This window comes from Rhinolophus hipposideros (assembly GCF_964194185.1).
Source record: "Rhinolophus hipposideros genome assembly, chromosome: 11".
NCBI classification, from domain to species: domain Eukaryota; kingdom Metazoa; phylum Chordata; class Mammalia; order Chiroptera; family Rhinolophidae; genus Rhinolophus; species Rhinolophus hipposideros.
The window spans coordinates 19,807,768-19,835,655 of NC_138057.1; the positions used below are offsets into that span (position 1 = coordinate 19,807,768).

Below are 27,888 nucleotides of genomic sequence, written 5' to 3' on the forward strand. Positions count from 1 at the left end.
CATACAAAATGCCACTATGGCTTTAATATTAAACATAGCTGTCATAGTCAGTTCACAGAAAGAGTATAAAGTGCAAAAGCTCCATTTCAAAGGCCTTAAATCATTCCCAAAGCAATGGAGATTAAATGATACCACAGCCAATGGGCAGACCACCTTCATACAGCACACCCTATATAAAGTGTGAAGTATAAAAGAAGGAATGTATCTGAAAATGCTATATTTGCTCTGATTACATATTGTGGTCATAAAATAGTCTTACATCTGTTTTAAAATATAGGGAAAGATACAACTCAAACAATTAGTCCCTTAGAGTAGAGCCATTAAAAAAAAAAATCCTTAGGGGAATATGTCTATAAAATCCACTGAGAATCCCAACCTGGCCCGAGACTTCTTTTTTGGCCAGCTGGAATGGCAGCACCCAGGCAGAGAGCTGGCTATGAAAGGTTTTCCAAGTTCGCTTAGGGAAAAGGAGCTCTGAGGGGGGCTCTGGCTGAGCTTCAGCCCTCAGCTGTCCCCCAGAGGTGGTTCCATGTCAGGGAGGGACAAATCCCAGTCCTGGAGCTTCCCACACGCACTGGCTCACATACGCATGATGGACTGCTGAGAGATGTCTTTCACACATGAGAAATCCAATCTACAGCATAAGTGACGGTCTTTTTACAAAGCCTGTGTTTGATGACCACCGAGCTGAGTCCCCCAGAGAACAGCTTTGATTCATTATTAATGTTTTAGGTCTTCAGAGGGACAGGGAGAGTTCCCCCAAAAAATGTAGCTTGTTACCAAACAGATTCAGATATCTCCTCCCCATACACCTTAAATATGTTCACTGAAGTACTTGTTTATAATAATATAACCATAAAGGGGAGAAAAAGATTTCTCTTTCTAAAAATCAACAATCAAACATTATAAAATAATCATCAGTGACTTAAATAATCACTTGGTAACACTGTTTTTTAATATTCTAAATCCAGTTCCTCCTGGGTATTGATTTTGGGCAAATTCTAACCAGAATGAAAATCTGATAGTCATGCTGAACAACCACCATGACCGACCGGTAACTCCTAAAATGTCAAATCTCCACTTTCCTGCATTACTGGGGGAGAGAAAAACGATTCATTGATTAATGAAATAAACTATTCACTTATTTTAACTCTGAAAACATCAAAACCTATAAAGCCATATATTTAACTGCTACTTCCTATGGCTTATCAATCCAAGCCCAGAAGCGTATCAAAAAGTAGGATCGGTCCATTATATCTTAGGGCCCATTCACGTCAAGTTCTATTAGCAGGGAAGACTCAGTCCGCAGTCCGTCTCAGGATGCAGTGACGAGCTCTCAAGTGGATAGCTAACTCTAGTGTACTTCAAAACCTGCTCTTCGTGAAAAATCCACAACTGGCATTTATATTCCATTCAAGCTACAGGATAAACTGTCAGTACTAAAAGAGATCTATTTGCAACTATATTAAGGGTGGGGGAGGGAGGAGAGACAAGAAGAAAATATACCAAAATATCAAAAGATTAACTAACAATGGTTGTCTTTTGGCTATAGAAATAGATTTTTTTTCTTTTTCTTCTTTGACTATTCTGTAGTATCCTAATTTTCTTAAGAGCATGTAGTGCTATAAAAGCATTATAAATATAAACATAACTATAAATATGAATGATACCATAAACCTAACTTAAAATAAGATCAATATATTCCTACATCCCACATTGGCAAGCTATAGTGACTGCTGTTCAAAAGAAGACTTGTGTTTTGTCTTCCTCACATGTCCCATTCCACCCTTTGGTCGCAACCCTCATCTCATTAAAACGAATCTCTAGGGGCCGGCCTGGTGGCTCAGGCGGTTAGAGCTCCATGCTCCTAACTCCGAAGGCTGCCGGTTCGATTCCCACATGGGCCAGTGGGCTCTCAACAAAAAAAAAAAAAAAAAAAAAAAAAAAACGAATCTCTAGAAGGGCTTTGTGTTTTTCACAACAAAAGCATTCCTGAAGTTAGTCCTGTCTTGCAGTAAAGGAATTGAAATAGCCCCGTGAGTCAGGGCACTTAACTTCCTTACTTCCAGCAGAGTCACATTTTATCCCTATTTCCAAAGGACACCCAGAAATTTCCAGAAGGGCAGGGTCAAAGCCTTGGGAGCTAGAGGTAGTATTTCCTGGGAAGCAAGCCCTGTATCTGATAGGGGTAAATGGTTCTTCCTTGAGTGTTGGAACAATTCTCCCCTCACTGATGAACGTTCGAGATAGAAATTAAACCTCACACACATACAAAAAACATTTCCTACTCCCCTCTCTCTGCTTCTCCTTATCTATGCTTCCACACTAAGACAGTTGGGCTTAAAATACATCAAACCTCCTAGTTGAGAGCATTTTTATCCTGCAAAATGGATGGGACCAGAATTCATGCCTGCTAAATCAACCTGAAGCGAGGACAATGATATTTCCCTTTTTAAAATTCTAGACTTGAAACCCAGAGAATTTAGCTGTTTTCAAATTCTGTTTCATGAATGACCTAGGTCTCATAGAGGCGTACTAGAGGTTCCACGAATATTTCATTCAAATATCATTTTTAATATATTTTTAAACTATAATAAAGCAACATATACACTTAATACCAAATTTTCCACGTTGGAAACCGCCAAACTGTTAATTTGCATTTTCACTGCCTGATATATTAAGGAAATGCTATAAGTTTGACCTTAAAATAAATTTAAGCTAAAAAATACAACCTGTGTCACACATTAGGATTGCATTCTCACTGCAAACAGGGTTGGGCTGCTAAAATAATTTGAAAACCACAGAAGTACGATAAAGTCATTCATTTTTAAACTCTGAATTCAGTTCCTTAATGGACTCTGCACCTTAGATGCTGTGCAAATTCTAACAAGAATCAAGAGTTCCTGAACATGCCAAAAACTGCTGCTGCCCACCTCTCAGCGACTTGGGACAGTGACTTGATTCCTGTCCATACAAGGACAATCCGCCCTGCCCTCCCACAATGGAATGTTGCAAAGCAGGAAATGCCTGAGTTAAAATGAGTATCCCTGAGGTCTTGAGTTCCCACCTCACACCTTCAAGACAGTTTTGGAGTCTTCCATTCATCCCAGTGAGGAGGGAATTTAGTTGTAGCCCGTGTCACTTGAGGTGAGAAAGACTCAGAAGGCAACAGATTCGCCCTGCTGCACCAGCGACCTGAAGCAGCCGGTGTGTAGTTACTGCGAGCACTTGAGAAAAGCAAAAGCGAGCAAATGCTCAGAGAAAACTACAGGAAGCGCCTCCCTCTGCGAGAGTCTGGAGTGTAATTCCCACAGCAAAAAATGAGAGAAAGAAGAGCTTCTTGAGGATAATTTCCAATAGGGTAGTATACAGGAGGCTTCTAACGAGAACAAGTTTCCAAAACGTCATGTTTGCTCCAAAATTTGAACCAGGACCCCCATCACGAGTGTCATGAGCCCTTTGGCAATATTGCAGAGGTCAAGCAGTTAATGTATGGACTACTCACACCACAGCTATTCCTCTGGCTGTTTGAGACTACTGGGCTGGGAGGGGGGACAAACAACGTCAACATTGTCATCAACATTTCATCTTCAATAATGGCTTACAGTGGAGAGCAGTTTTTGGCATAGAGGGGTTTTCTCATTAGCAACATCTGAAGCCAGGTCTCCAACTATCAGTAGAGGTAGAAGTAAGAGGATTAACAAATGCATGTAAAACCTGGGTTATTGAGAGCTGTAAGTGGAAAACGAGCTTCCTCAGCCACAAGCCCCATGTGTGTTTCATTTGATTGGTTTTGTTTTAAGAGTTTCCCCAAATAAAAATCTCTGGCATCGTCCATCAGTTGTGAGTGCTGCCTGTCACAGAATCAGTCTGTCAACAAGAACGGTGGGGTCTGGAGCAGGTAAACTCTCCAGAAAGCGAGACATTGTGCATCACTGGGTCCCCCCAGTGACTGCTCTGCCATTGCCACCAAGGACTCAGCCCAACAAGCCACTGCATCTGGAAGTGACGCTGAGAAGATACACCTAGTGCCCTCAGCCCTCTACTCTCCATCTTTGGGAAAGGGGAAGACACTCATTTCTCAGGCATAGCAGACTCCTGATGGTCCACCAGTTAGAGCCCAAGGGAACAGAATTAAAAAAAAAAAAAAAACCAGACCGCCCCCCACCAACTCTGAGAACCCCTCAGCTGTCTTTGCTGAAAAATGCATGAGGAAACATAAGCAGAGAAGCCAGCCCCCGCCTTCCCATCACGTGATCTTGACTGACGATTTCTTGTTGGCGCACAGAAGGGATACGTAGGGGACGCCGATGAAGGCCCATTTCTCGCTGGGCCAGAACCTGATGACGGGGCCTTGCTCTGGGATCTCAGAGGCAGCATCGAAGTAGGCAAAGCATACGCAGCCCAGGTAGGCGGCAAGGCAGATGAGAATGTGCCTGCAAAGGGGTACGGGAGGTGAGAACCACATGTGAGCAAAGGCTGAGCTGCCTCCCCTCTCTGGCCTAACAGTCCAGGAATGGCCGGGGTGACAGTCCGGGGCCTCTTGTAATTAGGAAAGGGTGAAAGTGACCAGCAAATCCTGGAATAGCAGGGGAATGATAAATCTGGATAAAACACGGCCTAATTTAGAATATTCTACACGATTCCAGCTTGATAACAGGAACGAACATGCAAATGCCTTTGGGGCTCACCAAGAAGACTGAGACCCAAGAATTTAAAACAGGCACTAAGAGGATGGAATTATGCAGCACCCATCCTGTGAAGAATTAATTGGAGACAAAAAATGATGACGACAATATATAAGCATCGGTAAGGAAAGTTGTCCAGGACATAGTATTGTGCTTTAAAAAAAAAAAGGGCCAGTTTGCATAGTATATAGAATGATACTATTTTCATTTTTTTAAATTGAACTAGAGAAATATATATACATAAAATCAGAAAGGATATACCTCAGGGTGTTAACAGTTGTTATCTGTCTTTGGCAGATGGAATTATGAGAGCCTCTCTCTTTCGATGTTTAAATTTGTTATTTAAAAAAAAGAACACGTCATTTTATAACTGGGACAAAAAATGGTTCAACTTTGAAAAACAAAGCAGAAAGAACACCAAATTTAGAAACAAATTAAGTTTAAGCCAAAGTTATTACAGTCTAATCTTTGAATATCACTTAAATCACTAATGTGACCAGGGTACTTGGATGGACCAAACGTATGATATCTTGAATGAGATCATATTTATTCAGGTGGATACATTTATTAAAACTCATCAAAGTACATACACTTAAAATCTGTGCATTTTCTGATCTGCAAATTATAACTCAACAAATATATAAAGTGTGATAAATTCACTAGTGTGAATCAAGTTCAAATTATTTTTTGAACTTAAAAAATATCAGGCAATGGATCCTAAGACTGGAGTCCCTAATTTGTGCTTCTTATTGTTATGTCTTTTGCAAACAATTCTGGAACTCTCCACACCTTAACCTGAGAACAGACTGGGTCTTGTGGTAGATATACACAAGTTCGTATGTTCAAGGAAATTGAAGTGAATTCTTCAAACCACCTAGTTTTAGGCATTTCCTGACAGAAGTCAAAATTTATCTGAATCTAGATGTAACAAAGTTTTTCCAGCTCTTTACCAAGAAAACTTCTTCCTGGATGTTCTCAATTTACAAGAGACATACTAAACATATTTCTCTCGGTCCTTGTTGCTGTTTGCAATCAGAAATCGTGGAGGACAGCGAGGGAAAGATGACTCTGGGTTTGGAGCTGAAGCAGTGCTTAGCAAGAAAGCCACTCAATTTCCTCCTCAGCTTTCTGAGCGTAGGATTCTGCATACTTCGTATGCATGCTTTGTAACCTGCTTCTGTTTTTTAACTTAACAGTGTATCCTGAGCATGCCAAAGTACAGGTGCTCCAATTCCCTCTTATCAAACTCCTAGGCTGGTTTTATATAACCAGGTGGTGTCGTGAACAATTCACTTGACTTCTCTGGGGCTGTGTCTCCACCTGTAAAATGAATGGGTGAGACTGTCCCTAGATGACCTATGAGGCTCATGCTTTCACCTGGTCACTCAAACCCAAAAAGGAGAACTTGGACTGACAAAAATATACTGTATCTTGAAAGAGGTCATATTTACCTCCTTGTGGTTTGTATTTGGACCACATCCTCGTCCCCACACCTGTCCCCTTTCCCACCCCCCACCCCCCACCCGCCAGCCTAGAGATGGAACTAGAGCTCAGGTGACAGATTAGGTTTTCAAGCTCCATTATGCTTTAATAATGGAGCTAGAGGTCAGAGGCCCAGGACTTGAAGCATAAACAATTAGGTCTTTTTGTTCTGGCTAAGCCGGCTCCCTGGAGCCCATTCTGTTTTTGAGAATACTTTCTGCTGCTTCTAAACACTCTGACGGTCTCTGTGAGGACAGAAAGGCACTGCGGCTCTGCTCTGCCACCTGGGCACACTTGGGCACCTCGCAGGGAGAATGGAGCCTAACGAAAGTGCAAAGCTCTACAGTGCAGCCAACTCCCCACAGGCAGGGGCTTACCACACGCAGTGCAGGTAGGGAAAATGGAAGGACGACAACAGCTCACAGAAGGCTCGGTCACTAATCCAGCAGAAGAGCGCGAGGGTCCACCAGAGGCCCGAGAAGAGGCCCAGCTTAAACACACGCACGTTGTCACACCTGCACGGGATCCAGAGAGCAACTTGCCATCAAGCCTGGTTTCTGCCCACCTCGCTGGCCACGTCAGTGGTTCCTCACGTCTCCCCAGCCCCTTGGCACTGGAGTTCCTACCCAACATACCATCACTCCACCAGCCTGTGGATGTGAATACCACATGTACACAGATGACCCACAGAGCCATACCTCTGACCCAGGCCTTTCCCTGACCCCAGACTCACTTCTACCTTCTTGACATTAGCCGGATGGCTAATATACACCTAAATTTAACACGTCCATAATGAACTCCTCACCTTCCCCCACCCCACCCAAAACCTGTTCTTCTCCCAGCCCTCTCCAGAAAAAAGTCATCCCATGCTCTCAGAAGCTCAGGTCAACTATATAGACGATTTATTTTGCACTATAAGAGGCAAAATAAACAGGCGTCTAGCCTTGCCATTTTAAAAGGTAAAATGAAAACTGAGAGAAACAAGTATCAACAAATATACAGGCAATTAGTCCTCTACGAGGTGTGATGAACAAATATGGTGAATGTTTAAATTTAAAAAATGTATTACAGTAAAAGACACGTTGTCATTAATCCCCCTCAGAATATTTCCCCTCGCTTCGAACACATTTATCCCGTCGTTCTTGCCACTTTCTGAAACCGTTCTGGACGTCCTCTTTCATGAGTTGCACTGTCATGGCTGCCTCCATGTCCTGAATCCATTCAAAACACTTACTTTTCATGGTCATTTTGACTTTAGGAAGAGCGGAAATCGCATGGTGCCAGATCCAGTGAATAAGGTGGATTAGGATACACCATGATATTTTTACTTGACAGAAATTGCCATACCGGAAGCGATGTGTGACATGGAGCCTTTCCGTTGTGATCACAAAATACAGTGAATGCTGCTGCCAAGTGCCATGCAATGGAAAGGCAGGGATCTTCGGAAGCAGCAGATCGAACCTTAGTAACAGTGTGTGACAAGTTTCAACTTGTTCTGTGCAATCAGTCAGGTGTGAGCTACAGTTGAGAGAAGGTGTCTTTTAAAGTGTGATGTAAATCATCCTCCATCATGACAATGCTCCGTGTCACACATCGCTTCTGGTATATGGCAATTTCTGTCAAATAAAAACATTACGGTGTGTCCTCACCCACCTTATTCACCAGGTCTGGCACCGTGCGACTTCTGGCTCTTCCCCAAAGTCAAAATGATTCAGGACATTGAGGCAGCCACGACAGCGCAACTAGACACTCACAAAAGAGGGCTTCCAGAACTGCTTTAGAAAGTGACAAGAGCAATGGGATAAGTGTGTTCGAAGTGAGGGGGAGTATTTTGAGGGGGATTAATGGCAATGTGTCTTTTACTGTAATAAAATTTTTTAAACATTCACAGTATTATTTGATCACACCTTATATGTACACTCAATTTAATTAAACCCAGAAAATCTGGTTTAAGGAACACACCAGCACAGAGAGCTGGAGATGCAGTGTGTGTGTCAAGTGGCAAGAGAGGTGGAATGTCAGGTGATTAGTCACAGGGAGGTGGGGTTGGCCTGACACCTATGAAGCAGGGGAGAAAGCCCTGCAGAGTCAGGGTCTCAGGGAAGCCTGGTCCCTTCCTCTGTTTCTAGAGGGACAGGCCCTGCTATATGCCACTAACCAGGCTTATTTGCACTTGGGGCTTGTCCAAACCTGGGCACCATTGGGTTTTATTCCCACTTTTCAGGGCTTGTATCAAAATGTCAATGTAACATAAATTAGAAACACAGAACAAAAGCAGGACCCTATTTTAGGATAGAATACTCTGAGAGTATGTCTACCATTTCTCCTCCTCTTGACCCCTTTGTTGCATTCTCAAAGTTTTTCTTGACAATCAACTCAGTCCTATCATCAGAAAAACGTCTATTTTAAAATATTTTAGAGGTAGCTGAGTCAGTTGGTAATGTGACAACACCACAAATTTCAGTAAATGTCAGGCCATGACCCCAAGTCATAATAAAATTTTGTTTCCGCACGGTCTGAGAGAAGGTTCAGAAAGGACAATGAAAATATGAAAAGACTAGAAACAAGCTCAAGGAATGAGGCTAATGAGAAAGAGAAAGCTGAAAAACTGTCCCTCCCCTACTTCCTCTGAGCAGAAAGGAGGCACAATGAGAAACATTAGCGGAGATATGACAGATCATTGCTGATGACAAGCAGGGAAGATCCTGGACGGAAACGCAGAGGAACAGGGCATCCTGTTGGCTGGGAATTGTATCTAAGCAGGCCAAGAAGCATCTTCTGTTCCTTGCTGGGACTCAGGTAAGAACTGGGACATGGCAGTAAACGTAGGCACCTCATCCCTGACCATGTGGAGGGACAAAACAACAGCACAGATACTATTTAAATTATAGTCAGCATGGGAGCCATAAAGGAGAAGTTTGGGATGCTATGAGAGCATATAAACAGTTGAGCCCAAACCAGAAGGAAGAGCAGAAGTGAACCAAGCAGGAGGGTCTGAAAGAAGGGACAGCATGAACACAGGTCTGGGACCAAAAGGAGCTAGGCCACCTTGGGGACATGGAAGGTCAGAAAGACTGGAAGACAGAATATAAGGGGGAGCTTCATGTGGGAGAGATTAGCAGGCAGGTGCCATGTTGAGGATTTTGAACTTTATTGTAATTGCAATGTAAACTAATAGAAAAATGACTGTGAGCAGATTGGATGGGAAGGAAGAGAAAGCTAGGCTTCTGGTTTGAGCAACTAAGTAAATGGTGCTCAGTTTACTGTGGCTGAAAATATTAAGAGAACCAATAATGTGAAAAGCAGATCAGGAATCTGGTTTTGGACAAATTGAACTGGAGATGGCTGTGACATGGAGAGTTGGAGAGGTCAGGTCGGAAGCTAGATACATAATGGTGGAGGCAGAAATAAGTACTGGGTTAGAGTCATCAATCTGGGAGTCACTCACATACGTAAGGTAATGAAAGCCATGGTAGTTGATGGGGTATTTTGGGAGAACTACAGAAGGAGGAAAGCAGAGATGTGAGACGGCACCTTAAGGGATCCATACATGCAAAGGTGCGTAGAAAAGGAGTTTTTACATGAGAGACTGAAAAGAAGCTGGTGCAGAGTTAGGCTCCCAGCAGGGTGTGGTGTCATAGGAGCCACAGAAAAAAAAACAGTTCAAGAATCAGGGGTAGGGGTGCAAACAGCTGAGAAAACAACACATAAGACCCAGGAGGACTGAAAAATTATCACTGAATGTACAACCAAGTTTGGGTATTGAAGTAGGGGCAGAAGCCAGAGCGGAGCAGGTTGAAGAGTAAATGAGAAGTGAAGGATGGAGACAACCTTTAAAGAGGTTTGGCTGTGACATACAAGAGAGATAAAGGGTGGTGTCTGGAGACAAACATGGATTGAGTCCAGGCTGAGTGTTAGAGAAGATGGAGAGACTCAAACATTTTTACAGCTAATGGAAAGGACCCTTTAGAGCAGGGGTGTCCAAACTGCGGCCAGCAGGCCAACTGTGGCCCATGATCCATTATTAATTGGCCCACAGCAAATTCTAAAAATATACTTAGTTTACTTAAATAAACCAGGTGAAATAATACGTACTTCACCTCAAGTAAGTAGCCCGGCTGTATATTTTACTGCATATGGCCCTTGGTGAAAAATGTTGAAAAAAGTTTGGACACCCCTGCTTTAGAGAGAGAGGGATGACAGAGTAGACAATTTATAGGAGTAAAGTAGATATAGGAGAATGGAGGGAATAATCAATAGGTACAAAAACTGATCCTAGATGGAAGGAGGGATATTTCCCATGATGCTGCATTTGCTAATGTAATGATGAAGACCAATTAGCTGTAGTGATGACTAGCTTTTCAGGGACAAAGATTTTAAATATGGAACAAAAATTATGTCCTTTATAACTACTTATAAAGATTAGCGTATTTAAGGGAAATATGCTTTCCTGCTTAAAGATCACAGTTGTCAAACAGAATTTATTTAAACTATGAAATAATCTGCCCTAACCACTTGTCTTGGTTTTTTTGTTGTTGTTTTTTGCTCTTGTTTAAGTATTATGAATTTGCTCTTGTTTAAGTATTATGAATTCAAAATATTTTCCCTTTCTTTAAGCTACTTTGAATAAAACTATAGGCTAAAACATATTATTGAACTCCAGAGTTAAAATGAAACCAGACTGCAGTGAATTCTCAAGAAACATGGAAAAAAAAAAAAAACACAAAAAAACAAACATAAATAAATAAAAGTAAAAAAATTTAAAAATAAAAAAAGAAAAGAAACATGGCTAAGTCCAGAACATTCTATTCATTTCAGGTCTCATATAAGCCAGCACCACTGCGCTGACTATTACAAATCCACTTCAGATGTCTTTATCAGATATTTTAGTGTGTGTTTTCCAAAGAGCTCCAAGATCTGTTAGTGTTCTGAAATGAGGCTCTTCATTCCCCAGGCCACGAAGACTTCTCAGAAGCCAACAAAACAGGACCTGACAGTGCCAGCCAGCAAAATTTAAATACCTCTTTAGCCACCTTTGACCCTGTGTAGTATTGCTGACAATCAAATCAACCCCCCAGCGGCAAAGCAATGGAAAGAAACGTGTAAATAGAGAGAGATACATATCCTCTCAAAGGCTGAGATACATGTCCTCTCAAAACAAAGACTGAGAAACCTGACTTAACCCATTACACAGAGCAACTCTCACAAAGGGAGATATAGATACAAGCCTTCAGTTAAGACACTCTATGTCCATAACAATGAGAGTCATGAATTTAAATACATTTCTAAAGTGGACACAAAGGAAAACAAGAATTTTCAAAGAGTATTAAAATAAGGGCAGTAGTCAGATGTATTTCAGTTGGGGCCAGAAGAAGATAGTCGTGTACACACTAGAGCTAAACGAAAATGTTTGTGGGTATCAACATGAACTCTGAGTAGACAACTTCCCAAAGGAAAATGCTTATGCAAATAGCAAAGGCTTTACCTGACAGGATGTAAATAAGAAACTTGGTCTCAGAGAAAAGAGCAGAGTCAACAGTATTACACCTGAAGCCAATGTTGTCTTGCATATAGAAATTCATCTTTTTCCTTCTCTGTGTAAATGCAACCACCTTTTAGGACTTGTCTTTTCTCCTTATTCTTGTCATCTGAACGAATCTATTCTCCTTTCTACAGAGTTAAGTGTAGGCAGCTTGGTCTAGGGGCGTGCAGATCCTTGAGATGTTCCTGCTAAGCTAGCTTTGGACCCCTGGGATGTACTGCACCCACTAAACAGTGGCTCCCGTTTCTGAAAACGAGATCATTAACATTTGGAACAAAACTGTCACTTGTTTTCCATCCAACAGTCAGGAACCACGTCTTCGTGAAGAGACTAACTCCTCCTCCACACCACCTCCCTGGAACTGGTGTGTCCCTATCACAGCGACAGGCTAAGGGACACACAGGGACAGCAAGAAGAACAGCACCCACCTCTTTAGCTCTGCGACAAGCAGGGCAGTGCAAGGAACCCCTAGAGTCATCAAAGAGATGTTGTTGATGGCGGGCTTGACAAACGCCAGGCATGTTGTAACTGCAGACAGAACGCAGACCACCGCCTTGAACCTGCCCCTGAATCGGTGAGAGCAAACCACATCCATTAGCAAAGGAGGTCTTGTTTGTCGAATGTTGACAAGGTACAGGATTGATGGTGGGAGTGCAAATACCAAGTCTAAACACCATTCACACTCACTGGCTCAGTAAATCCACTTCCAGCAATGTATCCTTAGGAAATAATCAGAAATTTTTAAAATATTTAGCCGTGAGAATGGTAAAATTAGAATCAAACTAAGTCCTTAAGGGTGAGATATGGATACTTATTTTCTTACTGTTACTTAGATTTTTTTTTTCCGATGTTTTACAGCAGGCTTTGGCAAACTTTCTGTAAAGAATCAGACAGTGACTATTTTAGGTTTTGCGGGTCATAGGGTCTCTGACACAGCTACTTACATCTGCGACAGTAGACAATAAGTGAGTGAATGGCATGTCTGTGCACCAATAAAACTTGATTTGCAAAGACAAGCAGTGGACCAGTCTAGCCCACAGAACATAGTTTGTCAACCCCTGTTCTACAAGGTGAACATGTACATCTTTTATAAGAAAAACAGACTATTTACAAACCATAAGTCTTCCTAGTTTAAAAGAAAAACAATGTCTTATGTTTCTAGCATGCAAAAGCAAAATTCTTAAAAATTTCTAATAGGATCTACATTTACTGACAACCGACGGTCTAGTATGCATTTTGTGGACAAGTTTTTGACATGATAAATCTTAGAAAAGTAACTGATACCATCCTTCTACTATTGAGTGAAAGCTCTTTCAGTAAGAAAGAGCCAGAAATGAGGACGTGATCTTGGGCACGCTCCTTCTTCTCTCCCTGGGACTCCATTTCCTTACCTACACAATGAAAAGTCTGAACTACATTATCTCTAAGGCCTCATCCATGACTGAAATTTAGGAGCACATGATTTTCCTTAAGTTTCTGTTATTCCTCATGAGCACAATTTACTTTGGCCAAGAGCCCTGGCACAGGTCACAGTTAGGAAACTAATTTGAATGAAATTCCATTATAAAGAAATCAAAGTTCACTGAAATCTTCAAAATACAAACTTATCTCTTAGAGAAAAACCATTTATCCTCAAGGCACAGGAAATCATTGATCAAGCTGCCAACTTTCTGACTGGAATGAGCAGGAATTGTAGCCCTGAACTTTGACCAGAAGAAAAAAATATATGTGGGAAAGGATCCAGGCAGCAAATCCTCAGGAGAATCGTGTTTTTCTCCCGACCTTGGCTGCCATCCTTCAGCTACTGGATAAAAGGCTGCCTGCTCCAGCCTAAGGATGACAGCCCACACATAGCACGTGTGCATAGCCCAGGGACCCATAATAACTCTTTCACTGGGTTTGAGGATCTATGATACATGCCAAGTCTTTTGGTCTTTTCAGATTGGATAAACACATAATCATAAACGTCCAAATTGCCTCATCTTGTGTATTCAATGGTTTAGGATTAAGACACAGGTTAGAAAGAGCAATTCAAAGCAGAGATGTTCCAGATAGACCCGTGTGTGTCACATTCTGCTTCCATCACTTAGTAGCTGTGGGATCTTTGGCAAATCACTGAAGTCTCCAAGCTTCTGGTTTCCCATATGAAAATGAAGACACCTGCCTTATATGTTCTTGCTAGCATGAGTACCTACCACAATGCCGGGTACATGGTGTGTGCTCATAAAATCCACTCTTCCTATGATCATTACCATCATTTGAGAATAAACGCTATTTAAAATATTATTGGTAGTAATACCAGCACACTCTCAGGGAAAATCTGACTGAACTGGTGGTGCAATCACCAAAGACTCTATATATGAATGGTATTGCCAAAGAGCCCAAAGGCAGCAAGCTTGACAAAACATGCTTTCTTTAAGAAGAACACAGGCAGACACCTCCCACGTCAGTTCAGTGGGTGTGGAGGAATGTGCTTTGGGGAGGCAGCTTAGACAACAAGGACATCCTGTGAACGCACGATTTTGCAACCAGCAGAAGTCAACAGAGATCACATGGCCAGCCCAGCGACCCCAGGGTCACCAGAGGCCCGGGCTACAAGAGAACTAGAGATATTCAGAATCAAGGTGCCCCCATGGAGGTTTTCTAAACAGTGATGACAGGTATCCCGTAGGGCAGACTCTGGTTCCGTTTGCAACTTTCCAGCTTAAACTGGAACACAAGGTCAGGGAACTCGTAGCACTCCTTCCTGTATTCCCCACACCAAAACCTAGCAACCCAATATTATCATAGTATTATAACAAAGCTGTTACTGTTATCATTAGCTACTCTTTAAAGACGTGGTTTTCAAGTCTATCAGACCCTGTACCCCTTTTTTAAATCAAACATTTGGTAATATCCCTTTTAGTATTCTGAAGTGAAATGCAATTTATGAATGATAAAACCTCCCATCAGTGTGACTACCATAAACTTCCCAGATGTCCCTTAAGGGACAGAAATGTCCCTGGTTAAGATCCTACCCTATAGGGTTAAAACATAACCTATTTAGAACAAGCCCCTGATTTGCCTAAAAATCATAAATAACCATCAACAGCTGAGTGTATGTCCTAACGACTCTTAGGACAGTCTAGGCAAGATGAAAGAAAGCCCTTCTTTTTTTAAACCCACCGAAGTATTCCTATTTACATAATAAACTTTAATAATTTGCCCGCTGTTCTAGACATTGTTATGTTCAAAACACTTATCCATATTAGCCATTCGCAATAACTGCTAGCACTTAGTGAGCCCTTACTCTGGATGAGACACTGTACTATATACTTTATATGATTTTTCCATATATTACTAATGCAATGAGGTAGATACTTTTATTATCTACTTTACAGAGGAGCAAAGTGAGGTATCAGAACTTACAAAAAAACGTCGATTGTCATTCATATCTGTATCTGTCTGATCCAAAGTCACTTAGCCTCCATACTCTACTCTCTCTTCTTTAGAAAGCTCATACAGAACTACTCTTAATATGTTTTTACAAATATTCCAGCAAAGTCTAGACCACAAACAAACAAAAAAGGAAAGAGAAATGTTAACTATCTGATAAATTCAGGCAGCTAAACCACGCAATCCGTAGTCTACAGAAATCCTGGTTTTGACCTGAAATCTTTGGTCTGGCCTGTCACGCCCACTGTAGAGCTGCCACCTGTCACGGGTGGTGAAGCCCACAGAGAGACGTTTGGTCTTCTTGCTCTCCCCGTTACTCAAAAGTTGCAGATGGACAAATAGCACCAACATCTTTATTGAGAAGAACCTACTTTTCCTATAACATGCACCTTTTCTTTCTTTGCTCACTAAAATCTCCCTTTCTCTCCGTCAGTTTGTATGCACATCACAGAGGTGCCAGGCAGAAATCTCTACGTGCCATGGGTAGTCATGAAAGCTAACTTTGATTGAGCACGCACCATGTTCTTAATTCTACACGAAGTGCTCAGCAGAGTTATCTCAGAAGAACCCTGAGGTGAACACTATTATTTACCTAATTTTACAGATGAGGAAATGTAAAGACTCCAGACGAGTTACACAGTTTGCGAGCAGGGAAGCTAGAATTAAAACCCGCTCCAAAGCCAGGGACACATACATATGTGGTGCTCAATGCCTCCAAAGGACTCTCCCCCAAACTGAAGAGAGGGATCACATCTCCAGAGAAATAGTGCAGGGTGCTGGCAATAAAAAAGTCCCAAGGGGCTACAGACCTCCCTGCCTCATAACATGTTTTTATGATTAAACTTGGTAAGCTTTAATTATTATAGTCATTGCTCTATTTTCTCCTCTTCCTGCTCATAACATTCCCTCACTCCCACCTTCAAGAAATGAGAAGAGAAAAGGGTTCTCTATTATGAATACATTAAAAACTGTCACTTGGAATTTCAACCCAGGCTTCCAGAGTGCAACAGACAAACAAAACCCTTATTCCCATTTCTTCAACTTCTCTCTCAGATCCCAGGACTTGAACGATCAGATCCAAGAGCAAAGTAGTTCCTCAGCTTTCAACCTAACACACACCAGGTTCAGGGAAAGCATGGAGATGACTGGGGAGCACCTTCTGAAACAAGAGGAAAAGCCAAAAAGTAAACGGTGTGTTTCTTAGGTAGAGTCAAAAAGCCACTGACTGCAAAGCCACTTCATGACCCTGCCTGGTGCCATCCACCTCCATCCCTACCCTCATCCCTTTCCCCACCTCATGAAGCTTTCTGATCATCCCGTCATTCTCTTGAAGCTGAACAAGGAAACAAGACTAGAAATCAGAGACAGCATAAACGAACCTACTGTGTTTTAAAGTATACTTCCTCCACTGAGGAGAAGGCCTCAGCAAGATGGAGACCATATTTCATCTAAGACCAGAAACACCCTCCTTTTCACTTCTTGCAAACGGCTTTCTCTCTCTCTTCCTCCCTCTCTCTCTCTCTTTCTCTCTCTCTCTCTCTCTCTCTCTCTCTCTCTCTCTCTCTCTCTCTCACTTTTTGATAAGTAATCTTCTTCAGGCTACTTCTATCTGCTTGATGATACTCAGAGATACTACTATTTAATTTTAATTCAAACCCTGCTGCTCAGGATGAAGATTCTACGACGAATCCACTTAAAGTATGTTTCACCCTACCTCTTTTAAAAATATACTTTTTGTATTAAAATTTAACATGTACCTTTTGCAAAAAAAAAAAAATTGTAGAACAGTACAGATTAAAAGTAAAAGAGAAAGTTCTGTCTCCACCCCGGTTCCTAAGAAGGGTAATGGCGGCTGTCCTCATCCTCCCACGCAGTGTGGTGCACATACAAAGACGGATACTCCAAGGAGGTTTAGTCCATTCGTTGGAAAATGAGGAAATTCCACACACGGTGCTGCACTGCTTTTGCAGCCAGCACATTTCATGGACACTCCTCTCCCTCAGTCCACAGAGAGCAGCCTTCACCTTTAATAGCTGCATAGCTCCTGTTCCTGTTCGGAGTACCAGGAAAACCGTAATGAATTCTGTATTTTTCCTGCTATACCTTACCCCTGGGCACACACAGCTTTCTTCATTAAACCCATATCTTTAGACTGTTTACCATCTATATCTTGACAAAATAAAGTGTCCTACAGAGAGACATGTGGGTAATATGTTCTCGGAACATTTCTCATCTTTATGAGGCGGACTCTCTTCCGTTCCTACAGACATTAACAACCTTACACAACTCCTCAGGAACGCTCTTCCTGACCAAACTCCAAATCAGCACCCCGAGTTACTACTCCCCCCTTCCCAGCTTCATTTTTCATCATAGCAGTTATCACTCCCTAATATTATCCATGTGCCTGTTGATTCATAATCTCCCCCACTTCAGTGTCAGCTCATTGAGTGCAGAGATCCTGTTTTGTTTACTGCTACATTCCAGTACCTAGAAGCCTAGAAAAATGCATAGTAAATAGTAAGTATTCCAAAAATATTTACTGGATGAATAATCATATAAGTATAACACAGTAGATATTAAAATGCATCCTTTCCTGAAATTTTGGGTTTCCAGCTTGGAGCTGTATGTGTATGCAATTTAACAACTACAGTATCTATGGGTCCAAGAACCAATTCCTTAATTGGTTCTACTGCAAATTTATAAAACAGTGGAGTGGATTAAACTAAAGGAAATGTTCTAACAGGAAATCAAAATCTTTCCACTTTTGCTTATAATCAAATAAAAGAGACGTTTGATTTTTTTGTCCTTAATGTCATATAAATTCTTCTCCGAGCATATTAAAATTCCCCCTTTTGTCTGTCAGTTTATTTATACCATCAGACTATAAACAATCAGTGGATATTAAACAAGTATATGATAATCTCATCACTGGGCCAGGCTCCATTGTGTGCTATTTATCTTGATATGTACACATTATATTGGACTGCAGCTAGCAGTAAATGCAAAAATGTTCAGCACAAGCTTACCTGTCATTACGAAAGATCTTTGGTAGATATCTTCTAGGGAACCACATGGCCAGGGCACACATCAGAACCCAAAGAATGGCAAGTTCATCAAGCATCTGACCCAGGAAACTCAGGGTTGCATGGAAGTAGACGGATCCAATTCCTAGAATCAGTTACAACCAATAAGAAAGGTCACCAAAGAAGAACAGACTCACAAATTCAATACACTGTTTAAGGATAGCCCTTTCACCAACCGCTATCGCAATCACCAGATCATTCTCTCTCTTTGAAAAAAGAAACTGAAGGAAGAAACTCACACCACCTAGGCATGCAGACTTCAAGTCTAGAAAGAGGATTTCAAGAAGGGCCCAAATATCAGCACATCAGAACTTTAATGATTCCACAGTTAATCACACTCTGTCTTCATCCACTGAACTTTCATGGGAACAGGCAGTGAATAAAAGTCAACATTCTCTCACTGTTAAGCATTCCCAATCTGCCCGTGAAAGGAAATGGAAATTACACAAGTATTTCCCAGAACAATGAAAGATCAAACATCTAGATTTATTTACTTATTTATGTTTTTACCGTTAGTCCATTTGAAACCAGTCTCATCAGAGTTCAATTGTTTCACATGACTTTCTTCAGAAGTTCTCAGAAAATTGCACTGGCACAACACCAGCAGCTATTACATAAATGAACTCTCAAATGCAATTAAGTGATAATTACAGCCAACCTTGTTATCAAGCCTGTATTCAAAAGAGTCTTTGGCGTCAAGCAAGCAAAATAAAAGTTTGCTAAGACGTCAGAGTGACTTTGATTTACAAAACAATGTTCAAAGGGGACAGGAAGTGTGCAGAATTCCATTTCCTCCCTTTCAGTCCATGCTTGCAAACGAATCCACTTACCCACTACAACTAAAAGAGTCCATATTAAGTAGATGCCACTGTTGAAGCATGTTGCATACTGACGAAACAAGTACATGCAGATGGGCGGTAAAACGAAAAACAAGACGTTGCTGATCTAAGGGGAGATATGTAAAACGAAAAGATAAATATTAAGTAACAGGGCAAAAAACAAAACAGCGTGTTCCAAGTATGTCCTTTGCAAACTGGCATACATCTTATTTAAGTGCTATACTTTTCTCAATGGCAGATACACAACCAGGAATATGTATTAATAAAACTTCTTTAATAAGCATTTAGGGGGTGCCTTCCTGCCTCTTTGGTCGTAGGAGCAGCTGTAAAAACACTGCCATCTGTGAAAGCTGCCCAGGCTCCTCTCTTGATTCGAAGACTCAATGACTCTTATTCTTTTTCCACACAGATTACGTAGAAAACATTCTAATTTATTTTTACATATACTTTACAAGATAAAGCCTGTACTAAATAACGGTAAAAATAAAGTTTAATGAAGAGGTGAAAGGAACTAGCACCCGGGTTCAAGCACCCGGTAATTTTCTGCCAGCCAGACCAGCCTTTTCTCCTGGGCCCACATGAAGGCAGGGTTCTTCCTGGTTTCCTCCTGTGTTGCCTTTTTCACCCTATTCAAAACCCACTTTTAGGTAAAGATCAAATTTGTAAGTGCTTTCCCTGCTTTAAAATGATAACTTTTTATCTTTCATACTTTAGTGTGGATGTAAGCCTTTCTCTTATCTCTCCAGAAGGCATTTGGCTTTTTTTATTAAAAAATTATACATTCTGTCTAATATAATATCAAAATATTGTCACTGCAACATGTCATCACTATTTAAATTTCCCTAATGCGATATTTTTCATTCTTGTGTTCATGCCAAGGCTTTGAAGCCCAGTGTGAATTTCACACTTACCGCACATCTCCATTGGGGCCAGCCATATGTCACATGCTCAACAGCCACACATGATTAGTGATTACGATACTGGACAGCATAACTCTAGAACCTCACCTCTCATTTTGTAATTTATTTTTTGTTTGTCTTTTTTTTTTTTAGGAGGGTCATAGCCAGTTATTTTTTTCCCAAAAAAAATTATTGAGGTAAAATTCACATAACATAAAAATGAACCATTTGAAAGCATACAATTCCGTGGCATTTAATACATTTATAATGTGTAACCATCACCTCTGCCTAGTTCTAAAATGTTTTCATCACCCCAAAAAGAAAACCCTATGCCCATTAAGCAGTCACTCCCCCATTCCCCACAGCTCCTAAAAACCACTAATCTGCTATCTCTATGAATTTACCTATTCTGAGTATTTCATAAAAGTGGAATCATACAATACAGGACCTTTCTGTGCCTGGTGTCTTTCACTTAGCATAATGTTTTTGAGGCTTATCCACTTTGTAGTATGTGTCAGTGCTTCCTTTTTATGGGTGAATAATATCCCCTGGTATGGATACCACATATTGTGTACCCATCCACTCATTTATACAGACTTCTCCAAATAGTGCTGCTGTGAACATTCGCATAGAAGCTTTTGAGTTACCTGTTTTCAGTTCTTTGGGGTATATAGTTGGCATTGCTGGGTCATACGGTAATTTCATATTTAACTTATTGAGAAACCACCAAACTTGTCTTCCACAGTGGCTGAACCATTTTACATTCCTATGAGCAACGTATAAGGGTTCTAACTTTTCTACATCCTTGCCAACAGTTACTTTCTGGAGGTTGTTTTGTTTTATCCAATTAAGGCCATCCTAGGAGGTATACGGTGGTAGGGATATTCAGCTTTTTAAGTTTCATCTCTAAGTGTGGCATGAGGAGCTCCTCACAGAGAACTGTGCACACAGAGGAAGTGTGCGGAAGGTGAAGAAAACAGCTAAGTCTAAATGAGCAACATCATGGGAATAGGATGGGAGGGGTACACACAAAAAGACTGAAAAAAAAGACTTTCAGAGATAGGACGGGGCAGAGGAAGTCTGGAAAGCTAACGGCATGGGGGTTTAAAAAAAGAAAAAAAAGACTGGTCACCTATGTTAGACAATACTGAGGAGGCCTCAAAGGAATCACGAGGGAAGGTGAGTGCCTGAACTGAACTGAAAGAGCCAGGGTAGAAGGGCTTTCCCAGACCCACAAAATCACACTGGTGCGCAACTAAACAAAACGCGGCAGCAAACCCCAGAACTTTAGGCGTAGTAAGATGAGGATTGGCCTCATCCATGGCCAATGTATGCCTCTGTCACCATCCAGGAACAGAAGAGGTTAGGTGTGACACCATTTTTAGAAAGAGAAGAAAGGTAAGGGTGGGAAAGAAAACAAGAGAAAAGAACACAATCCTCTGTCAGGAATGGGATGGGCTGCTGCCTTTGGTTAAAACCCAAGACTGAAATCCCTTGTAGGGCTGCAGCATTCTGGGGAAGGGGGTACCTTTGTCTAGTTTGTCCACTCTGACGGGGATCTTTTTCTCTTTTCCACGTAGGAGTCCTATGAGGTACTGGTGACGCTGGGTGAGAGTATGAATAAATTGTGTCAGATGTCCCAGGTGGTATGCAGTTGTCAATCCTGGAAATAAGGCCAACTCTCATTTGCTAAGAATCAGATAAGCAGTAGCTATTGTTCGTTGTTATTACCGTAGCCTTTAACTTTCTATGGAATCATTTAAAGAATTGATCTTTAAGAGTTAAAATGAGAGATCTTAAAAACCATCCCTTGTTTTATAAGGGGGTATAACTGAAAACCCAGAAAGGTTCCCAGGTTGGCCAAGGTCAGAGAGACAATCACAGCTGGAGCCAGCATCCGGTCACTGCAAGCTCTTTCCACTGCCCCCAGCTGATTTTTACCTCCAACCCACCCAGTTACCCTCTCATCTCATTGGCTTAACTCCTCAACTAGTATCGAAAAATTCTGAAGTGCATTACACACTGTGCACATATGACTCATTCTATGATTTAAATGTGGCTCTCCTTCTGTTAAACATAGAATTGGAAGGAAAAAAAGGAGGCTTAAAGGAAGAGAAAAACGGAATTGTTACACCACAGGTAACTTACAACCTGATCTCTCTCCTTTCATATACATGAATGTGTTGTCCTTGTTAAAAAAAGAAAAAATATATCACAAAGCTAAAGTCTCCTTGCTGTTCTATTCTCTTCCCTTGAGATAACCATTGTTTTTAGATTCATGGGCTTCAAGTCACTTTCTTCGCATATACACGAATACATATATATCACATATTGTAACATTATCATTCCGCAATTTTCTTTCCTCATTCAACAATATGCCCTGCAAACCTTTCCACCTTAGTTCATATAGATTTACCTCACTTGCTGAAAGTACTGCAGATGGCAGCAGTTTTTTTAACCATTCCCCAGTAGAAGGAACACCAATTTACAGCCCCTCCAAAATGGTGGGGAAGAGAGCATACTTGCTTTTAACCCCAGTATATCTTTATTGCCTCAAGTCCTCTCAATCTCCCTTGGTTCAGCCAAGTGCAACTATTAAGTTGGTGTAAAAGTAATTGTTGTTTAAAAGGTTAAAAACAATTGCAAAAAATGCAATTACTTCTGCATCAACCTAATATCTACTGCCAAGCTGTCCACCCAATGGCTTTGTTGGTTTGTTACCACCAGCAAGGAACACATTGATCACTTTTTAATGTAGTTACACACTAATAAAAAAAGCATGAAGTCGTTTATTATACTCGCAGTAAAATTATGGTATTTTAAATGCACGTATTAGTTCAATTTAGAGCACTATTTTAATATATGCTCCCAAATAACACTGAAATCACATTATTACTTCTATCAATGCCCGCCGGCCTCCACCAGGCCTTCTAAATGAGGTCAATCTATGAAAAGGAAAAGACCAAATTTGAGGGAGATTGTCCCTGAAACAAAAAGAGGAAGGAACTCCTAAAGAAATACGGAAAAGCAAACTAGTCGTGATTAAAAGATGGACTCAATGGCTCCCTCTCTACTGAGAAATGAAACTTCCCCTCAAAATTGTGTGGGTCACTGGAGTTGAAGAACAGTTCAGCCAGGAGGCATTTTTGAAAGCCTATTGTTGGATTATCCTTTGGAGAACTGGTTTAATGACTGCAGACCAGATTTATTAATTACACGGAAACCACAATTTTTAAACGGATTAGTAATTTCCGTAGAAAGTTCCTCATTCTATGAATTCCCACATAACATTTGCACCAAAATAATCTCATGAACACACTGCAATCTCATCCTGATGAATGTGAATGTGCACTTTCCCAGACAGGGTAAATACTGACAATGCAATAGGCTGTAAGTTTTTCTGAACAATAACTTCATAAACAGATAAGGGTCATTGCCCTGACCAAGAAGATGGTCTGTTTATCTTCACTATATGCACATTCCTAACTACCCATTCTATTGCTCCCCTTCTGCCTACTGTCCTGGTTTGCCTGGGACTGAGGAGCGTTCCCAGGACATGGAAATTTCAGTTTTAAATTCAGGAAAGGCCAATTCTTAGCAAAAAAGGACACTCTACTCAGTAGGTCACTTAGCAAAGTAGGTCACTCTACTTAGAAGCCTTCTTGCAAAATTCCCCCACCCCACTTCCCACATTGCCCCAACCCCACACAGAGTACTAGGGACTTGTAAACACCTCTCTTATGGCCCTTCCCACCCAGATGGCTGCGAGTCTGGTCTCCATCATAGGCACAGAGTGGTTGCCCAGCAAATGGATGGATGGATGGATGGATGGATGGATGGATGGATGGACGGACAATTCTGCCCTTTAGATAGTAGGACATGGGCTTTGACATATAAGGAAAACTCTACTTTCCTTATCTTCATGGTTGGGGGCAGAGCTGATTGGGAGACGTAACAGATCATGGGCTGATTTAATGCATTATGTTTTGCTTCAAGACTTCTTTTTTCAGCACCAGTTGATTTCCTTCTGTCCCCCTGAGTCACCACCCAGCAACACAGTCCCCAAAGGCCAAGCCCCGTGTTTAACAGGCAGACCCCACTTTTCTCCAAAGTAGCTAGGTGTGGAGTCTTTCTCTTTTAGGGTGACTGAGGCCTTAAAACATAAAACATAAAAAGAAACGCAACTCAGTAAAACTTGTACACAGAAGAAACAGTACAAAATGTGCTCAAGCAAAAGGCTGTGAAAAGGCATGATGTGTTCTTGGAAGAGGTATTTTGGTTTGGCTAAAGCAAAGGATAATAAGATTTGAGGCAATCAAGATTTGCAGGGCCCAAAAGCAAAATGCTTTGTATACCCAAACATTGTCACTGGCAGCATAAATCAGGGTCCTGTCTCTGGTGGGCCATTTAGCAATAATTATCAGCCTTTAAAGTGACCATTACCCTTGACACGGCCATTCCCCATCTAGGATTAGCACTTTCAAAAATATATCCAGATGCATATATGAGGATATTCATTGCATCACTATTCAGAGACCAAAATGAAAACAATGAAACAAACAGAAAACTGCCCTAAATATCCATCAATAGGAATTGACTGGTTAAATAAATTATGGTCAATCCATTAAATGGAATACTGTGTAGACATTGTAAAGAAGAAGATTACGTTATATGAGCCAATCATGGGACTAGCTTCAAGACATTTTAAGTGAAAATAACCAAGGTGCAGAAGCATTTGTATAGTAGTATCTCAACTGGGTTGAAAAAAACTTAAGATTGTGGTGTGTATACATTATACATACATATTTTTTATGCTCACACAAATACATGTGCTCTTTATATGCCTAGAAAAAAATTCTGAAAAGATACAGAAGGGTATTTTTCACTTTATAACTTGCATACTCTGAATTTTTTTACCATGATCATATTATTACTTTTATAATAAACAACAGAAAACTACTTTAAACAAACTTTCCTTTTCATATAAAACATCATGATTAGTCCATAGATCAAATGGTCCCAATGCATGAATTTAAGAACAACTGAGTAATAAATACGTGTACTATGCCAAATAAATAAATCTAAGATAATGCAATGACACTTGTATCTTCAAGAGTAGTATCTTAGTAGAGTCAGATGGACCAAGGTGTTACTCTAGTTCTGCCATTGTTTTATCTCAGCAAGTCGCACAATCCATCTGGGCCTCAGTTTCCTCCTTTAGCAAATGGATATAATAGCACCCACTGCTTTGGGCAACTGTAGAGTACCCAGCAGAGCTTCAACACGTAGCAAACAACAGTAACCAGCAGTAACTGAAGTTGTAGTAGTGATGTGCTACCCCCAAGACCCATTAAGAATGTTCTAGATCCTCTCCCAGTCTTCTGATTTCACATCACAGATTCCTTAAACTTTTTCTCCAAACTAGTAATAATTATTATTTTCTTATAAAATGGATAATTAGACCTGCTGCCTTACTATGAGGATTTAATGAGATTTTTTTTTTTTTTTTGTCACTAAGTAATAGTTCACTGTCTTCCTCAATATAGGAGTAAGATAAGCACGGGTTTGTCCTGTCATAAGCACCAGCAGGTAACTAGTGCGTGGGAACAGAGAAGAGGGTATGGTTTTTGCTAAACTCTTTGGACCTACACTCAACAAAGTTTGGTGACCAACTACTCCTCTGAAACCTTAAGTGGTTTACAAATATTCCAAAGAATAAGGTTTGTCAGGCAAACCAGCTGGGCTAATCAGCCACAGGCACTGCAGCTGAAGATCAACAGTTCATTTCTACAAAAGATTTTGGCACTCACTACATAACAGCTCCAATGGAACTAGATTAAAAGTGAAGAAAATTAATCCTCCCCCTCATCCAGCATTGTGGGGTTTTTCAAGGCAGGCTCAGAGCAGCTATACATTAACTTTTTCGTCAAGTAACCAGGCCTGATGCTCTGCTGACCTCAGACTCCACAGATAACTACCATACAGGGTGTCTAAGAACCTGTCCCCAAGCTGTCATTTCTTTTTTAACTCTGGTGAAATCCTTAGTAGTAATCTCCACTTTCAAACGGAGAAACTGAGTTACCACTGTTAACCAGCCCTACTCCGGCCCATTCTCTGTGGGCACCTGTCTACACCTGACAGTATACGCTAAAAGAGGTTGTAAAAGAGGTGAGGTGTGGCCACCTCCAAAATCTGCATCTTTCACAGTATCTATGAACAGCAGAGGACCAGGTTTTCTTGAGGAACTAACCTGGTATAAAAAAGAAGCAGGGGTGTTAATGTGTAGGGTAGCCATGGATTTCAGCAATAGGGGGAGGGAAGAGTGCGGACTGCTGGATTGTGGCCCCAGCCATGCCAGACATGTGAGAATGACAGTGCCCTTCTCAAGAGCTCAGTTTCCTCATCAGTGAATAGAAGGACCCTCATTGGAGATCCCTCCGGGCATAAGAACCTGACTGATGCCAACATTCTCTCCAGCAAGTCTAAGCTAAAAACCCTAAAGAACAATCTCAAATTCACCATGACCTATAAACCAGGGGTTCCTCTTTTCCATGTCAGGGCAGTGAAAAAAATAAGCCACAGAAAAGACCATGCAAAGTCTTATATTTAGTCAGAATCCTAAGCCATGGGCACAGGGAAGAGAAGGGGCATTTCCCTCCCAACTGCAAGTTTTTTCCCTCCCACAAAGACTAAAAGCCCACAGGATTCTGCAGTGAGGAAGTTTCTGTATCTACAGACCTAAGCAAGTCCAGGAAACACGCACACAATCACTGCCAAATTTCCCTTTCACGCCCCAGGCTTAATAACTTCAGAATGCATAGGCCTGGGGGAGTTGATTTGGGGCTGGCGTGAGGCTGGGTGCGAAATAAGGCAAGGAGATGAGAACTAGTAGTAATTACCTTGATTCTGGCCAAAGGTAACGACCTATTATTGGTGTATTCGTGGCGTGGAGTAAGTCAGCATGGTTCGAGGGGGCCCTGCCCCTGAGACCTGCAGGGTGTTGCCCCCTTTCCCAGGACCCCTAGCGCAAGCTGTCAGGTCAAAAACGCACAATGCGACCGAAGTGCGTCACGCCACAGAGATCCTAGGGGAGGAAGGCAGTTGTCCCAGCAGGCTCACCGCCCGCAACTGACCCGAACTGGGAGATGGGCAGACGCAGACCACTGGCTCCAGGACGGGTGGGGACCAAACAACACAACAGAGCTATGAGAAAGAAATGACAAGAGGAAGAAGCCGAGCCCAGATGTCGGAGGTAGGCAACAGGAGAGGAGAACAGATGGAAGGAGCGCGCAGGGAAGGGGGCGTGGGTCGACGCTGACCCCGGAGAGAGAATGCCCCCGGTACAAGCAGAGAGCCACGTCCAGGTCCCAGGCACGGAGGCTCGGGGAGAGCCTCCTCCCGCCAGCCCGCCTGCCGTCCCCACTCCCGCGCCCCGCACCGTGTTGTAGAACTCGGCGATGGCAGGCACGATGGTGTAGTTGTCCTCGCACCAGTCCACCTCCGAACTGCCAGCCCGCAGCTGGTCCCACCAGTGCGGGGCGCTCATGGCCGATCTGGGGCATTGGAGCAGCTGCTCCTGCAGCCGAAGAGGCCAGACTGCTGCTGTAAGCTAACAGCGGCAGCGACAGCGGCGGTGGCTTTATGCACAGCTGGGAAGCCGCCGGATGTGGCGCCTCCTCTGCCGGCCTCCTAGCGCTCAGCTCCGCCTGTTGGACGTGACTCGCTCGCAGACCCCGCCCCCGGCTCCGCCCCCTGTGGGAGCCCGCGGGCAGAGAGCCGGCCACGCCCACCGGGGGGGCCGGGAAGTGCGTTGGATGGGGTCGTAAGGAGGTAGTACCGGCTTCAGAAGCTTCCAGACTCTATCTCTGCAGGTGTTCAAAGGCCTAGACGGTGCTGCGCACGCCTGCCTACGCCCACCGC

At 42.0% G+C, this 27,888-nt stretch overlaps 1 protein-coding gene across 1 annotated transcript; it reads right to left on the bottom strand.

Moving 5' to 3' along the window:
• Nucleotides 1–27,672, bottom strand: ACER2 (alkaline ceramidase 2). Its single transcript, XM_081066818.1, has 6 exons — nt 27,407–27,672; nt 19,061–19,175; nt 18,174–18,315; nt 12,141–12,278; nt 6,548–6,685; nt 1–4,436 (listed from the first exon to the last, which is right to left on the bottom strand). Exons 1-6 carry the CDS (start codon nt 27,512–27,514, stop codon nt 4,250–4,252), a joined length of 828 nt encoding a protein of 275 aa, XP_080922944.1. The 5' UTR covers nt 27,515–27,672; the 3' UTR covers nt 1–4,249.
• Nucleotides 27,673–27,888: the final 216 nt, after the last annotated feature.